Raw genomic sequence first — 16,477 nt, 5'->3', positions numbered from 1 at the left:
AAGTCATTAGTATAAATGGCATCTGTACACGCAGTGCAAGAACTGTCTTATTTTCGTATCGAGCCATCAGCAGTGGACATTATGCCCTCTCTCTACATCTCCGTGAACTGCCCTAATGACAGAACAAGAGAGAGAAACGAGAGGAAGCACATACACAAGAGAAAGGCCTCCCTCCAGTGACACTACGGGGAAGAAGAGCAAGCGAGTAGATAGACAGTTCACCGTGACAAGACAATGTGAAGACCCTTCTCTGTTTAGGAGGGGAGAGAGAAAAGATTTGCCCTGGAGAGAAGTGTGGGCTTTTTGTATTATGAATTCTATGCATGTATATATAAATTTTCTTAGAACAGTAAGGGAGGGGGGCTATTTCCTAGAGCTGATTAAAGAAGCATGACTCGATTTTCAATTTCAAACGACTCGGGGGGCATTCCGATCGACTGCAGACAGGAAATGAATACCATACATGCACTGAACAAGGCAGATGCTTTTGAATCTGACACTTACGTGAAAAGAAAATATCTTCATTTCTGTCTCCCCTCCGCCCCATGATCACCACTTAGTTCTGAGCTATTTTTAGGATAAATGGTTTTATTTTTCAAACTTGTTATAATCTTAGCATGTGCCCGAAGCCACCCAGACGCCACTGACAATAAACTGTATGGAGCAGGCCAAATGCATCTTTAGATTAGTCCCAGCAGCCAGGCGCAGCAGCAAGGTAGAAGAGGAAAGATAAGCAGTTCAGGTTTGAGATATCCTGACCTCCTCTGTTGAGGAAGAGAGATGGGACCCTAGCTGATAGACCAGATCCCAGGGAGGGATTGCTGCTGCTGTACAGAGAAGACTCCAAAGTGTATACGGAGCAGAGCAGGTTGGAAGAGCATTTCCTGGTAGGCTGTGGCACAGAACTCACTTCCAGCTACTTAACTGTGCTAAAGAGATAAATATACATCTTTTCTCCTCAATCGGCTCTTACAAGTAAACTGCAATAATTGTCATGGGAGTATTACAGGGTTTATAACCAGATTGCAATGTAATTGTGGCTCCTTTTATCAATGGCAGCAGTGCGTATTGGAGAATTGGCATATACAGCTCTCTTCCCCCCATTTAGTCTTCACACCATTTCAGCTGCAAACTCCTCTTGTATTTTATTGTGGGAAGACATAAATGGGATAAAGAAAAAAAAATCAGGGACGTGGTATTAATCTGGCCCTTACTCTGATGTTCTGCAAATAATTAGTTAATTTTATTTTGATGTTAAGACTGCCATAGCTATATTCCTAAAAACACTAAAATAATCATCCTCTTAGGAGAGACAGAGGAGAAGAAGAAAGAGGAATGGGTAGGTGAGGAAGGCAGCTCTGATTGACTTTATTCAGAAAGCCATGAATGCTACATCAAAGAAGAGCAGGAATCAAATTCACTACCACTGAAGGATTTCAGCAGCTTTTTCCAGAGCTATCGGTCCCGCAGTGGCAAACTCTTTTAAACACTAGGTGATGCCTCTAACTAGCCAGAACTCCCACCTTATACTGGCTAAGCCTCACTGTAGTTGGCTTTCATCAGCCGGCATACTGGGGAAAGTAGAGAGCGCTAAGACACTGCTGTCTCTGGGCCTGATGAAGGAGACATACAGCAGAGCACAGAAATAGCATGTGTGCATTTTCTGCACCAGATGTTGCCTTTTTAATGGCCATCATGGTAGATGTTAAATAAAAGAACAGATTCCTCACTGAAGAGCTGTGCATTTGGTGACCACCGACACCGTGGAGTGCTTTGTCCAAGGACAGAATGCAGCCACCCTGGGTGGGAGAGCCCTGGGCAGGGTTTGTTTGCTCAGCGCTGACTTACTGATAAATATAAAATCACCTCGTATTTTGTTGTGGGATGAAGGTGGGATAAGACATCTAAGGAGCTACTGGCTAACAGCTCAACTGGCAAGCAGTGACTTGCTCATGAGTCTGGACTCACAGGTCTAGTCTGAACACCTAGAAGGCACAGGATCCAATCCTAAATCAAGTCCTGAACTGTCAATCACACAACAGATTGGCATCTTCCCCCCCACCCCCCTCGTCGCTTCACTTCTTTGGGTCAGGTGTCTTCGGAGTCTGGTAGAGAAGCTTCCAGGTGTTCTGCCTTGTCGGGACACTTTAGGATCATGCCTTAAGCAAGAGCCACTGGAATTGGGTGCAGTAAAGCAATTTAACCTGGTGCATCCCCAGAGGTTTCCTAAGAGCTGCCTTTGGGCTTCCGATACAGATCCACTTGCAGTGGATCATCACATCATCACGTCCCTGGGAACGCTCTGTTCATCCTGCCTTCCACATCTGCTACGTTACACACGTGGCTACAACACTGTGTTACAGATTACTCAGCTCTTTCCAAGCTCTGCTCACAATTCAAAGCCCATTTACTCCCACCAGCACTTAGTGCAACTTGGTACCTTACACATTTTCACGAAATGGACGACCCTTTGATCAAGAGTTAGCGCTGCTGCCATTTAAATGCATATCAAAAGCTCCAGGCTAAATATCTATCAGGCTAAATAGTTCATTTGAAACCTTTGGCACTATTGTTCCAGTACGCCTGAAGACACAGGCACAGTGTGGCTGCCCCAGGTTCTCTTTTGATAGATATTTTCACAAATGTTAGACATATACGTATCAACCCCTCTATTCTTTCCTAATAAAAGCTTGCACTCTAAAGCACAAGATGAGGAATAGATACTCTGTTGGGCAGCTGCAACAAGCCTTTCATAAATAACGCGACAATCAATCCCTGTAAAGGAAAATGATACTCCAGAAGCTCTATCCTCATCTGTTTTCTTACTGTAGGAATAAGAAGGTAGAAAATGTTAAATGCTGAATGCCTAAACAAAGTCTGAATTAAGAAGAGATGGTAGTAGTAATGATGGATGATTTGTAAACCACCTGCAAACGTTAAGATTGTTGCACTCTGCTGCAGACCACTGAGTCTACACTGCAAACCTCCAATAGACAGGGACTGCGCTCTATAAAAATCATGATGAATGCAGGCTTGTTTTTATATTATGGAGGTCCTAATCCTCCTCCTCCTCTGCCTTTGCTCTATTGTTACAACATCAAAGACCAACTGCTGGCCGAGATACAGTCAATATGAAAAGGGCGACCAGCAAATTTACTGCTTGACTTCATTCCCTTTAAATGGAATAGGCACCATGGCCCTTTTTCGAAGTCCAATCACAGACATATATCTTTTTTATTGGACATCATGTACAATAAAGCAAAGCTGTAACTTGGAAAAAAAAATAGAACACCTTAAAAAAATCCCATGAGGTGAACATTCCTTTATAAAAATATCACTGTGGTTACGTGTTTTGAAAAACTCCGGGCACTCTGCAGGGCAAAAGGCACGGGCTGGCTAGGTTATAGTTTAGCTAAGATGCATACCCATGCCTAATATCTAGTTGGTTTCAAAAAAAACCCCAACTAATAAAAAGTGATATATTTAAGACGGAATGCCAGTGTCATTCAAATAAACCGAAATGGCAGCATTCATGTCACAAGAATCATTAACTGCTTTGTTATAGCCTGCTCTGTGCAGTGAACCTTTACAGACTTCTTCAGTCCAGACAATCTTAAAATCAGTGGCACAAAATGCCAATATATAGACTGCATCTTAAACAACTCCAGTCTGATTACTGAGGTAATTTCAAGAGACACTTTCACATGACAGTTGTATCTGTAAGGCATTAAAGACAGGGACAGTTTTATTGCTGTTGTGTTGCTAAATAGATGCTAAATAATTTCTTGCCATGAAATTAAATAGTGTATAAGCAACTCATATGATGTAGGAGGTGAGTATATGGGGGTGTTACAGAATCCACGCTAGTTAGCTATGGCATTTTTTTAAAAAATAAATTATATGTCAATATCGTGAGAAGTTTTTGTTTTAAACTATTTAAACTATTAGTCCTTTTTGTTTCTTTGAGTAACTTGTGCAAACAGACATTAGTAAATATCTGATGACTAATGTTACACCTAGATCAAATCCATACTGATTTTAAAATCCTGCACTGACATATGTGGCAGATAAAACCAAGCACAATTATGTTTTGGTACACCTACAGTAATCTTCAGCAGCTGGTTCCAGTGGAGTAATTATGGTTTCCTCATGGGAAAATCTGCTGCTGCTGAGTTACTTCTAAGGCAAGAAAGGTACCAAAGCTATGTGACTAATTTTTGAAGCACTAGCTTCAAAAAATAGCCGTCTGATTGCTAGGTTGTCTTCGCTGCTCTTTCCGTTACATTATGCTCTGCTGTCAGTCACCTCCTCTTTCCATCGCAGCCTACAACAGTTCTTCTGGTGCAAGGACCTCACCTCCTGCTCAGCCTTCCCGGGCACGTACCAGAAAAAGTGGTTCAATTGTTCAACACCTGAATGCCCAACTCAATGGGAATGCAAAGGCGAGATGCCTGAAGGAAGCTTACACCTGGCCCATGGACAACACTGACTCAGTTCCTTTGAAAGGGAGGAATTCACTTTTTTTAGAGCGGTCCTGTAAACAGTGGCAGAAGAAGGTCAGGCACATTTTTTGGGTGGTTGCATGTACACATCATGGTATTGTCACAAGTACTGATCTCAACAGTCATGCAGACAAAGAGGAAATTTTAATCTTCCCAAGGAAGAAGAGCTCCTGTGGAACAAAACAGTCCAGGATTTTTCAGTGCGTATGAAGCTAACAGCAAAACATAAAAGATGGCAATGAATCCATGCAATCTGAAGAAAGCCACCCGCAAAAGCTCAGCTTGTCTTCATGGATGGAGGTCCAGGTTATGTGTGTGACATGCATATCAGTTCTGTAGAAAAACTGAGCTGTGAAAGATTCAAATCCAAGAGGAACTTTGGCTGGGTCTGCAGCCGACACAAGTCATTGACTCGTCTTGCTCCGTGAAAGTCGGTGAAGCAAGGTCAATTTAAACACACCGAGAATGTAGGTCTAGCATGGACACATAAAAGCCAAGGTACGTTTGAACTTCTGCCTTTCAGCATGGCCTGACTCCACCAAGAATGTCGAGAGAAATATTTCATCTCTGATCTTCCACTCTCGTCTTTCTGAGCACCTCTGTATCATTAAAAGTGCCCAGAGAGCCATCACTCTACAAGAGCTTAGAGGTGAACAACTCCAGGCCTGCTTTCATCCTGCTGACTGCTAAAAGGGACGAATAAAAAAATATGACCCAACGCTATGAGTTCTCCAAGCACTGAAAAACAAGGGCAAAAGGATAAAGGAACTGCTTACCAGTACCGCCCACACCAGCTCCTCTGACCAAGTATTATACAGCCACACAACTGACCGCTGTGGCAAGCCATCACTTATTACAATAATAAGTTACATTTTACTTTGTTTTCTTTCTTTTTCTGGTATTTCAAATCGAAAGTACATGAAAATACCAACACTGGAAACATTCTGCTCTTACTGATGTATCAATGAGCTCACTACTCTGTTTCTTGGAAATGTTATTCATCTCTATGCTTTGGACTATGAATTTAGCCTGGCATTTTCTGTCTTGAAAACTTGTAAAATTGCTATCCGGGAGGCACAATGGTATTAAAGTGCAACAGTAACCTCTGCATCATTTAATGCTTCCTTTTGCAACTTACTAAAGCACTTTGTGTTTTTCTGCACTAAGTTATCACTTCATTATTCATTTGTGACAGTGCTTTCAGCCTCCATTCAGGCCTGGAGCCCTGTCATGCTACACATTGTACACAAGCAACACCACAACAACGGAATCTCAACCTCAAAGAGCTTGGGTTGAGATTTAAAAAATAAAATAAAAAATAAAACGTGTCAGTGACCTAGCTCTGCTACCACTGAAAAATAATGCTTTAAGAGAGTCATCTTTTATGGAGAACAGTATTCAGTCAATTCAAAGAGCTTTTAAATAGTGTAGTCTTAAAGCAGACAGCAAGATAAGAATCTTAACAAAAAGACCAAACAAGCACTAAACAACATGTGAACAGAACAAATGAGGCATAACTGGGCACTACCACATTTGTTTGCAAGACTGGCAAAACAGACAGAAGAGCAGAAACCCACCAACTCTGACAGTTAAACCTGCCAAAGCTGCTAAATCTTGCCTAATGCTACACTTTCAGGATGTAAGCACAAAGAAAAGCTACATTGCTTCAATTTTTTCGTTTATGTTTGTGTAAGGAAACATCTACATTGTCTGCTTATATATTTGAAATATGAGTGCATTTCAAGATTTTAAAATGATGACCAGAAGAATGTAAGCATAGGAAAAGTACAGCAAAATAATTCCCTACTATTGCTTGCATTCTGTGCACTTTTACATAGTGAAGGGAAAAAAAAAAAAGAGAAAAATTCTAAAGCATGAATATATACAAATCCATGCATCTTAAAAAACGAAGCAACTTTCAAACCAATCTTTCCTCCCCACTGGAATACACAGTGATGACTGAGTTTTCAGAAGTCTCGTCTATCTCTGTCACAGATTGTTTTAGAAAACTTTTCAAACGTGACTAGTATATGTATGTATTAGGTTGGCAGGCAAAGATAGCATAGTCTGCATCACTATCTATACTACTGTCTTCTGCACTTTCTGTAAAGTTTTCAGATGCTGCAACACACGGCCAGAGTTTTCAACTAATCAATAATTCTTTCATTGTTCCTTGTTTTCTTTGAAGATGTTTTCCACCATTTTGGAACACTAAGGTATTGATTATTAATATACAGATACAGTAGATAGGAGTAGAGACAAAAGAACAACTGCTGAATTCAAAACATGGTTCCCAATTTACATTTAATGCAACCTGGATTGGTTAAACAGATGTCTCCTCAGCAAAAGAATTCCACAGCAGAGCAAGGTGTCGAAAACCTTAGTATGCTGAAGCTTTAAGTACTAGGGCTCGGTTACCTATTAGCAGGCCATAACATGTATGTTAAAAATCACAAGGGAGTACACAGTTGACCAGCTCCAGACAGTAAAATGATGACGAAATTGTTGGGGCCATAAAAACCAACAGCAGAGATTCAATTCAAGGCGTCCTGTTTTTGTGGACACTGGCGTTATGAAAGGACAGAGCAGGGAAATGTGACTGAATCTAAGGGCTGACAACCGGAGCTGGAGGAGCGAATGAGAGGTTTTTGTGCCAAGCAGACAACAGCGAGGGGTCAATAGCGGTGTGGTTGTACCACTGTTATATTGCTGTTACAGCTGTGACAGACCAGCTGTGTTCTTCCTCCATACAACAAACTTCTCTACATGATCAATGAAATTGAATCACATTGAATTACTTGACATTGAATGACTCGAGCGTGTCCAGAGAAGGGCAACAAAGCTGGTGCAGGGTCTGGAGCACAGGTCTGATGGGGAGCGGCCGAGGGAACTGGGGGGGTTTAGTCTGGAGAAGAGGAGGCTGAGGGGAGACCTCATCGCCCTCTACAACTACCTGAAAGGAGGGTGCAGAGAGCTGGGGATGAGTCTCTTGAACCAAGTAACAAGCGATAAAACAAGAGGTAATGGCCTCAAGTTGCACCCGGGAAGGGTTAGACTGGATATTAGGAAGCATTTCTTTCCAGAAGGGGTTGTTGGGCGTTGGAATGGGCTGCCCAGGGCAGTGGTGGAGTCCCCATCCCTGGAGGGGTTTAAGATTCGGGTTGACCCAGCGCTGAGGGATCTCGTGGAGTTGAGAAATGTCAATGTTATGTTAATGGTTGGACTAGATGATCTTCAAGGTCCTTGCCAACCTAGGTGATTCTGTGATTCTGTGATTCTGTAATGAAGACTACGAAATAAAATCTACTCCAGAACTAGTGCTGATTGTCCAAGTTAGATGAACCAACACAAAAAGTACCAACCCAGCTCCTCCCAGGATCTCTATGCACCCAGACCTTGCCTCTCCACATTCATTGTCACCAAGCATGATCATGACAGCTCTAGACCTTCCCAGGAACTAGACTCAAACCTACCAGTCCTTTCACTAGCATGAGTCAGCCATTCGACCGCCGTAGGGCTCAGAAACCCCTGCTAGCAGGCTTCCCTTTAACCACACTCCCCCCCCACACAGCCTTGGAGCACAGGTAAGGATGGACTGAGAGAAGAGAAAAGCAAAAGCAGGAATGTCTCTGGGACTTCTGCCCTGCAGTAGTCACTGTGGTTTGTGTCTGGCTCCCAGGCCCACGGAAATGGACATAAACACACTGTGATGACTGAATTTAGAACTACATACACTCTGCTTTTCTCATACAATTACCCCAGTACTATAAAGAGCTGGAAAATTATCCTAAATCTTGCACAAAATAGAAATAAAGAACTCCAATTGATTCTTCTGTATAAAGCACTAGGAAAAAACTTCTCTGAGCTACAGTTAGAGAGACAAAATTGAGAGGCACCCTGTGATTTAACGCCAGATGTTCATCTGCAATGATCCAAGATGAGCAGCAGAGTAATTGTTAGCTGTTGAGCTGAAGATAAGTTCAGCAAAATGTGCCTCATCCAAACATCTTCGTCAAATCTGATGCAGGAAGTTACATTCCTACCTGCCTAACATTGCTCCTTGCAGCCATAACTAAATAGGATATTCCTGGATCCCTGCAGTAGTCTTAGCCACTAAAAATCTTGCCACGTCCTACCCTGAAGGTGTGGTAGCTCTTTTCCACCAGGGATGCTTTAGTTTGCTAGGAAATGAGTTAAAGTGAGAGGTATGAAGAGAAGCTTAATTAATACTTTCTGGGGTTTTCCCGAAGTCAGGTTTGTAAGGTGGAAGAATCTCTCCTGGTAGCAAGAGTCAACAGCAAATTGTCCTCTGCTCAGACCAGCAGCCTCACTCCTTCACCATTGTTTCCCATTTTATCCTTTGCTTCCATGCATGCGGCAGCAGCACACGTAAAGCTAATCACCCTTCCTTCCCCCTAGATCCTGGAACAAGCCACAGCCCACTAGCAAAACCACTAAAGAGCACACATAATTCTCCCCCTTTGGGAGACGAGAGAATGAACTGCACATGGTCTAAGTCATTCGTAAAGCTTAGTGCATAACTGGAAGAACATATGCTAATGGTAAGGGCGAGCTTTAGCTAAGAACCTACACAGCAAAGCCTGCTGAGAACAGGCAGGTTTTACTATCACTGTCAAAAAGCACGAAACAGCAACCTCTGTGATGAGTAACAACCTCACCGAAACAGATTTCGGTTTTCAGAGAATCAGCCTGTTTCATTCACGAGCCACCTGCTCTGAAAGTTATTACTCAAATTGTGTAATGTACGAACTGTTCTTAAGGCAGAGAAGGATTCAGTGCTCGTATTAAATATACGATGTACATCCGCTTATTGGCATCTTATATAGGCTAAAGACAGCCTGGAAAATGTGAATGCAAAACATTGAATCGACAGTTTTTCAGAGATGATTTAGATGATCAATTTCCTATTAGAACTAACCAAACATACAGCTCCAGAGCTCAAACAGGCTTTAAAAAACTCCATCTAAAACTCTCCCAAAGTAAACAGCTTGAGTCCTACTTAAACTGAGAAAGCTGAAGTATGCCACTGTATCTGACTGGAGATGATTTTGCAATTTGCCTGAACCCAGTACAAGGGGCAACAGGAACGCACAAACCTTAAGAAGACTGAAACGCACCCCAGCAAAGGTAAACAGGCAGCACATCATTTCTGAACTTCTCATCGTGTTGAGATGTGGATCCGAGGAGGAAATTAAGAAGCTCAGCCCTGTAAAGGACTCCACACACAGCTTGGAGAGCGACTCTTGTGCAACCGCTTATAAGCAGCAGTATGTGTTTCTTCTGGTAGGGCTCAGAGAACATTTCTGACGCGCTGTAATTGCTTGCATGCTTATTGAGGAGGGGGGCAAGGACAGGAGCAAGGAGATTAAAAGTAAAAAGCTGTTTACGGCATTGTGCTTCTTTTCAAATTACGTTCTCTTATATGGCTCCAGCTTTATGCACAACTACTGAGTTTCATGCTAATGTAACACTGCTGCAAGTACCGCAGTGGAGAATCTGACTTCATGTGCTATGGCATATATTGTTGGTGGCTCTGTTACTACATTTTACAAGGTCATTTTTCTTGGTGTGGGAACGCTGTTTTTCTTGGTGTGCAAGGCCTGCTATGGAAAAATTAGAAGTGATGGGAATAAACTTCTCGATGAAATATTTTCTCTCAGAATGAAAGCACAGATTTTAGAGCATCGTAAAGTATTACAAATGTCTTTCAAAATTTATGTTCAAGCCTTCCCTTCAATTTAGAACTATGTAAAAAGATAAAAAACATACCCAAGCAGCATTCTTCCATCTCTTAATATAGCTACACTTGCTCTTATTCAGAAGCAACAGTTTGTACTTACTTATTTCATAAATATACTCCACAATAGTTTCTGGATGCTAATTAAGTGAGAGCTCTCACCAGGAAAAAACAAAATCTCCCCCTCTCCCCACTTCTCCTTTTTTTCTTTGGTAGAGATGAAAGGAGAGAATAAAACCTGACTGAGAAATAAAAGGATGATTCGCTCTCAAAACTGCGAGATATTTTACAACTCCAATCTGGTTTTCCCATTTTACGCTCCCACAAACCAACTCGAACAGCAGGGCGAAACGGCAGCGATGCAGAGGTCCAGTGCCTGTTTCTGCAGCAGTGAACCGAGGAAGCCTGTGCCTGTATCCCACCCATCCCGAAGAGGACCAGCAGAGCACGTCAGAGATTTTCTCCTCACTGCTGCTCCATTACAGCCAGTCACAGCGGCACAACACAATCCCAGACAGCTGGGAAACTCTAGAGACACGCACAGTACAGGGAAAGGCACCAAAAGTAAAAATAAGAGGGAGGAAGAAGTAACTTGTTTAATTTTAGGATTGAAGTTTTTTTCTGGATTTATTTCATCTATCAGTCTAATGAATTGCAGGGGTTAACATAATTGAAAGACAAAAAGAAATGAAAACCTCCAAAATCCTTCCTTCATCTGAAGGACCAAGGGGTGGGAGAAAGATAAGCTCTTCCTTAGCGAATCAGACTTCAAATGCACACAAGTCTCTATTTTAGACTATTTAAATCTCCCAACAATATTTTAAGATGACCGAGGATCCCTCCTGAATCCATTTTATGTAAAAAGGCTCAAGGATGTGCTAAGTTTTTGGAGTTTGGGTTGGGTTTTTTTTTTGGAACTAAGACTAACACTTCAGATTTTCTTTCAGACACACAGGACCAAATTCTGACCGCTTTATTTGTGCGAACAGACGGCCTAAGTCCTAAAATACCATACCCTGCATTTGGTAACAGACAGTTTGTTTTTATACAAATTTGCCTTATCAAAATACATCTATAAACGGTTGCTGCAAAGATTGCTCCTTCCTGGAGTTGCTACAATGTGCGCAACAGACTTTGTCAAATGAAATTTCATCAAATGAAACACTGACCTAATGACTTCTCACAACCTCTTCTCTCTATAGACCTACCAAGACAGAAAAAAACAATAAGGTTCTTTTCAGCATAAGCGCTAGCAACCTCAGAGATTTCTATTTGCTTAAACCAACAAATCTGGGTTTGTGCAGCTTTGCTTTCCACATTGATTCTTTACCTGGGAACGCAATGCACTGGGATTTTGCATTTCACTTTGTTACGTGCCACGGTAACAGCCCAAGAAACCCCAAAATCTGAAGATCCCAGTGCAAATGTGCCATCGAGATCTATATTACGATGCTCTGAATGGAAGCATCTGCCTGTCGGAGTACAATTGTCTAAAGCTGGTTACAGTATTTTCCGGCTAGCGATGGAACCCATGAAAGTTGTAAAACCGAAAAATTGATCGACTTCTATCTGTTTAACTGATTGCTCTAATCAATATACTTCCCCCCCATAATGTCTTGTACAGACACACTCTCACAAATACATAAGTGCGGAATCAATTCAGTTGGGAAAGATATAAAAATTTCAATTCTACAAATGGCAAAACACAATGAAAATATGAACTGCTAAAGCTATCATGATGCTTAAAGGCACAGAGTTTCGTTATCTGTAAAAACTCACCAGACAGAAAAAATTCTTGAATTCAACAATCAACAGATTTTCACGAGACAGCTAACTACAATGATAATACTCTAAGATAATTATCTGGAGATGATTTTCCTCTTGTTTCACCCTAACCTTACAATAGTGCTCTAAAAAGAGTTCCTCGGGGAAATGGCATCACCCAGAGTTCCCACTTGCCCAGATGTTTCCCTCATTATGTTACAAGCCTGTCAAGAAAAGGCAAATTCAGGGTTATTCTAATGATAGCAAACACCTCATAAAAAACCTCTCCAAATTTACTTTTCCAAGGAACATCATTTTAAAAGGCATTTCAAGTGCCCATGAGGAAAGAAAGCATCATTTATAAACATTATTACCAGAAATCTTGAAGATATTAAAAAAAACATCCTGGAATGTCAAGCCGGTGATAAAACTGCAGCTCAAAGAGAAACAACATTGTGGGGCCTTACCCAAAGCACGCGGCCGAGCACTCCCAAGCAGGACTCCCACCAAGTTCAGCAGGAGGTTTTCTGAGTTTAGAGGACCCGATTCCAGCTTGTGACTGGGATGTTGAGTCTGCACATCTGGGTTTGAACCTAGTCTGCACCCTTCTGTAGCTAGAGGTTTCACTTTCTGGACCACCAGCTGGGGATGTCGTGCAAACAGAGTGATCCTTACAGCCTGCACGCTCCTTATTTTTCCTCATGCTTTATAGAAATGTGCTCTGCTGGTGCTACAATTCTTTCCGAGATGATACAGGGGTTTACGTAAATTTATGGTGGTAATAATTATACATTTTTTGTCAGTTCTTTGCATGATTTGCTGGTTGATTTTTCTTTTAAACTTGGATACAAGGAAAAGAAGTTGGTCAGGGCACGTGCAACCGACCAGATTTATAAGTGTGGGGATTTTGATGATTTTGCAGCTTTTATCACTGTCTCCAACCCACTAAAATGAATGGCAATATGTGATACTGAATAAAAAAGAACCACCTGCAAAAATAAGGAAACAGAACAAAAAAGTCCTTTACTTGTGCTGGACATAATTCACTGTTGGGTTTCATGGGATCATAAGACTGGAACGGACTGGCTGGGTCAAAAGCCCTGTCCTATCATGCTGGTTTTTGGCTATTTCAGGACTATCTCCACCTGTCTCTTGATGCTTTCCAAGGAAAGCCACGAATTTTGTTCCCGTATTTCCCAACGCCATACACCTATGTGGTCCCCTCTGCCCTGGGGGACACTGCATCCTCACAGGGGTGGCCCTGGGTGGGCCACGCCGCGTCCCTGCCTGGCCCCATCCCCGCACCCCAGGTGAGACGGTCGTCGCCCGCTGCCACCCGCCCGCCACACGCCGGGAGCCGCCTCGACGCCTCCAACGCGGCATCGACACGTGGGGTGCGGCTTTGCCTTTTCCCACCTCCGTCCCCCGAAAACGTGTGAAATCAAGGCGGGGGGTGGGGGGGGGGGGGGGAACCGGACATGAAGACACCCCAAAAAGCCACGCGAGGCAAGTGGGTGAGCGGGTGAGTGCCCGCGGGGGGGGAGGCCGAGGCAGGTGCATACCGCCGGCTCCATCCAGCCCCGAGGGGAGGCAGGTGGAGCCCGCTGGTCACGCGTGGACGGATGGGGGGTATGGGGGGTACGGGGGGAGGCGGGGCGGCACTCACCTGCCGCTGGCTGTGGTTGCCGGCGCCCGGGGGGGCGTGGGGCTCGCCGCCGCCGCGCAGCACGGTGATGTGCAGGGTGAGCAGGAGGAGCCCCAGCAGCAGCAGCAGCTCGGCCGCCAGCCGCACCATCCTCTTGAGCCGGGCGGCTTTAGGGCCCCGCGGCGGCGGCGGCCGTGGAGGAGGCGGAGGAGGAGGAGGAGCCGCGGCGGCCGCCGTCGCCGCCGCCGGGGCCGCCGCCGCCGCCGGAGCGGCCCCGGCCCCAGCCCCAGCCCCAGGGCCGGTGGCGGCAGCCGCAGGACGGGCGGCGGGGACCGCGCCGCTCTCGGCGTCGGCGGGGCGGGCGGCGGGCGCGGGGCAGCGGCGGCAGCAGCAGCAGCAGCAGCAGCGGGGGCCGCCACACCACGGCGGAGCCACGTCGGGGCGGGACGCGGCGGCGGCGGCGGCGGCGAAAATCCCGGCGCTGCCCGGCTGCGGCGGGGGGCGGCAGGTAGCCGCGACGGGGCCGCGGACCGGCGGCGTCTCTGCGGGCAGCCCTGCAACCCAGAGTCACCGTGGGCCGTCGGAGGGAGGGAGGGAGGGAGCGGGCCGAGCCCCCGCCGCCTCGGGGAGCCGCGGGCCGGCGGAGAGCAGCGCGGCTCGGCTGCCGACGGGGAGACGCTGCGAGGACGGGGGGGAGCCGGGAGCGTGTGTGCGAGTGAGAGGGAGGAGGGAGGGAGGGAGGGAGAGAGAGGCGGGGGGGACTGGGGACGACTCTCACATGGCGGGGAAGCCGGGACGCTCCGAGGGGAGGAGAGAGCTTGGGGCTATCGCCTCCCTCCTCGCGAGGGGATGGGGGTGGCCCCTGGACCAGCTTCCCCCCCCCTCCGCCGTGTCCTCGCCCGCCCCGCCGCTCCCCCCCTCCCCTCACGACGCCCGTCGAGGCGTCGCCCGGGCCCGCCCGCCCCGCCGGGTCCCGTCCCGTCCCCTCGCAGCGGGGCTGAGGGAGCGGGGCCGCACCGCCACCCCCGCCGGCTCCCAGCCCTCGACGGGGCGGCGGCGAGCTGCCCGTGGGGGGAGAGGGGCAGATCACTGCTTCACCCCCCTCGAGCCCCCTTCTTCCTCCTCCTTTTCCTCTCAGCCCCCCGGCTCGGCCGTGGGGAATTGGAGAGGGGGGGGGGGCGGGTTGGCGAAGGGCTGCAAAAAGCTTCAGCCGCCTGCCCTCGCTGGGAGCTGGATACCTGGCTCCATCTCTCCTCTCTCCCTCTCCAGCGGCCCTAGGGCTGGCAGGGGCAGCTCCGCACTCTCTCCTGCCACCGTGCGTGCGTGTTTGCAAGCGGCTGCCTCTCCTCCCGGCTCCTGCTGCTGCTGCTTCCACACCAACTTTCTGGCCCCTTCGCTCTGTGTCGGGAGAGGTGCGTGTCGGATGCTTTTATACCGCCCTGCCTCCCTCCCCTGCTGTCCTCCCCCCCTCTCCTTCCCCCTCTCAGCAGCTCCCTGCTGCAGCCTCGCATCACCCCCCCTCCCCGCTCCCCTCCTCCTTGTGCTGACCTGCCCCTCCGCAAGCCCCGGTTTGGCAGGGGACCCTCCCGCGGGGACCCGCACCCCGTGTCCCGCTCACGGCTGCACCTTGCGTCGTGGCTGCCAGGGATCGAGCCCTGCTCAAGTGCCGTGTCCCCTTCAGCTGGTCCCTGCGTCCCCAGGAGGCACGGGGGGGGGACGCGGGCTCCTGGGGTTTTACACTCCTCGCTGTTTCCCTTCCTCTTGGTTGCTGACTGCATCACTACAGTGGAAAAAACTTTCTTTCTCAGATGGGAGGCCCCTAAATTTAAAATCAACATGAATTTGAAAATAGGTGAAAATGAGGGATGGATTGTCGCTTGCTGTAAATCAGTACCTTTGCATCCCTTTGCATCCAGTCTGATGGAGCCCAACCTCTTTCTGAGTGCTGAAGATGCAGCTCAGTGTAACCAGCTCAAATAAACTTGAAACATCAATAAAGTCACCCAACAAAAAATGGGAGTTTGGGAATCTTTGTCCTCGTTCGTCCACAATTGGGAGTGTTATGTGTAAAAATGAGGATATAAGCAATCAGGGCCTGTGCGAGAGTGACAGCTGGGAGGCTGAACTGGCATCAAAATGGCTAAATGGGCAAATTGGGGGAAAAAGCGTTCTCCATCCCTAACTTTTTCAGTCTGAGACCAGTGTCCTCAGCAAGGTTACTGCGATGTAGGGGTGAGGTTCCAGCACATGGTGCCAGCCGAGGCGTGTCGTGAGGGCCTCTGCCCGTGGTGTGCCTGACCTGGGAGGCTGGTGGATTTGGGGCATGAGGAGAGTCGGAGCTCGTGGGAGGCTTCTTGCAGGTCTCGGTGCATCTGAAGGCCGTGGCCACGAATGAGTTGGAATGGTGTCTCCTACCCTTCCAGTCAGGTAGGTTTCCCTTCCACGGATAACTACTGTAAATGATTAACCATCAGGCAGGAATATGGTTAAAATAATTGCACTGGAGTATTGTTAAAGATGTGACCAAAGCCACAAAACTGAAACCTTCAGATTTAAGGCTTTTTAATCCGCAAGCACGTTCCATGTTAGCACTGCTGTAGGAACGGTCGGCGTAGATGATCGTGCAGGGTAGGGACTCCCACGGGGCTGCCCTGAGCGCGTTACAGTGAGGTACAACCCCTCCGTGTCGTGAAATCACTCGTCGATAAATACCCGATATCGCGCCGATGCCCTCGGTTGCGCGGCAAATCACACAGAGCTATTCAATATTACATAAAGCCATAACAGCCTGTGGGACCATCACGTGGT

General features: G+C 46.7%; 1 protein-coding gene and 1 long non-coding RNA gene across 2 annotated transcripts in view; one reads left to right on the top strand and one right to left on the bottom strand.

Annotated features, from left to right (window-relative positions):
- The window catches only part of ISM1 (isthmin 1), a 41,344-nt gene extending 27,522 nt beyond the window's left edge, over positions 1–13,822 (bottom strand). The window contains exon 1 of the mRNA XM_074820583.1: positions 13,691–13,822. Coding sequence (XP_074676684.1) covers positions 13,691–13,819 — 129 coding nt within the window. The 5' untranslated portion in view covers positions 13,820–13,822. The remainder of the gene's footprint in view (positions 1–13,690) is intronic.
- A 218-nt stretch (positions 13,823–14,040) lies between these two features.
- On the top strand, positions 14,041–15,675 carry LOC141921661 (uncharacterized). Its single transcript, XR_012622724.1, has 3 exons — positions 14,041–14,177; positions 14,939–15,081; positions 15,478–15,675. It is a non-coding gene; the product is annotated as an uncharacterized LOC141921661 (long non-coding RNA).
- The last annotated feature ends 802 nt before the right edge of the window (positions 15,676–16,477 follow it).

This window comes from Strix aluco, chromosome 3, assembly GCF_031877795.1.
Source record: "Strix aluco isolate bStrAlu1 chromosome 3, bStrAlu1.hap1, whole genome shotgun sequence".
In the NCBI taxonomy this organism is placed as follows: Eukaryota; Metazoa; Chordata; class Aves; order Strigiformes; family Strigidae; genus Strix; species Strix aluco.
The sequence above is the reverse complement of the archived record's forward strand: the minus strand, read 5'-3'. Positions and strand labels throughout refer to the sequence as shown.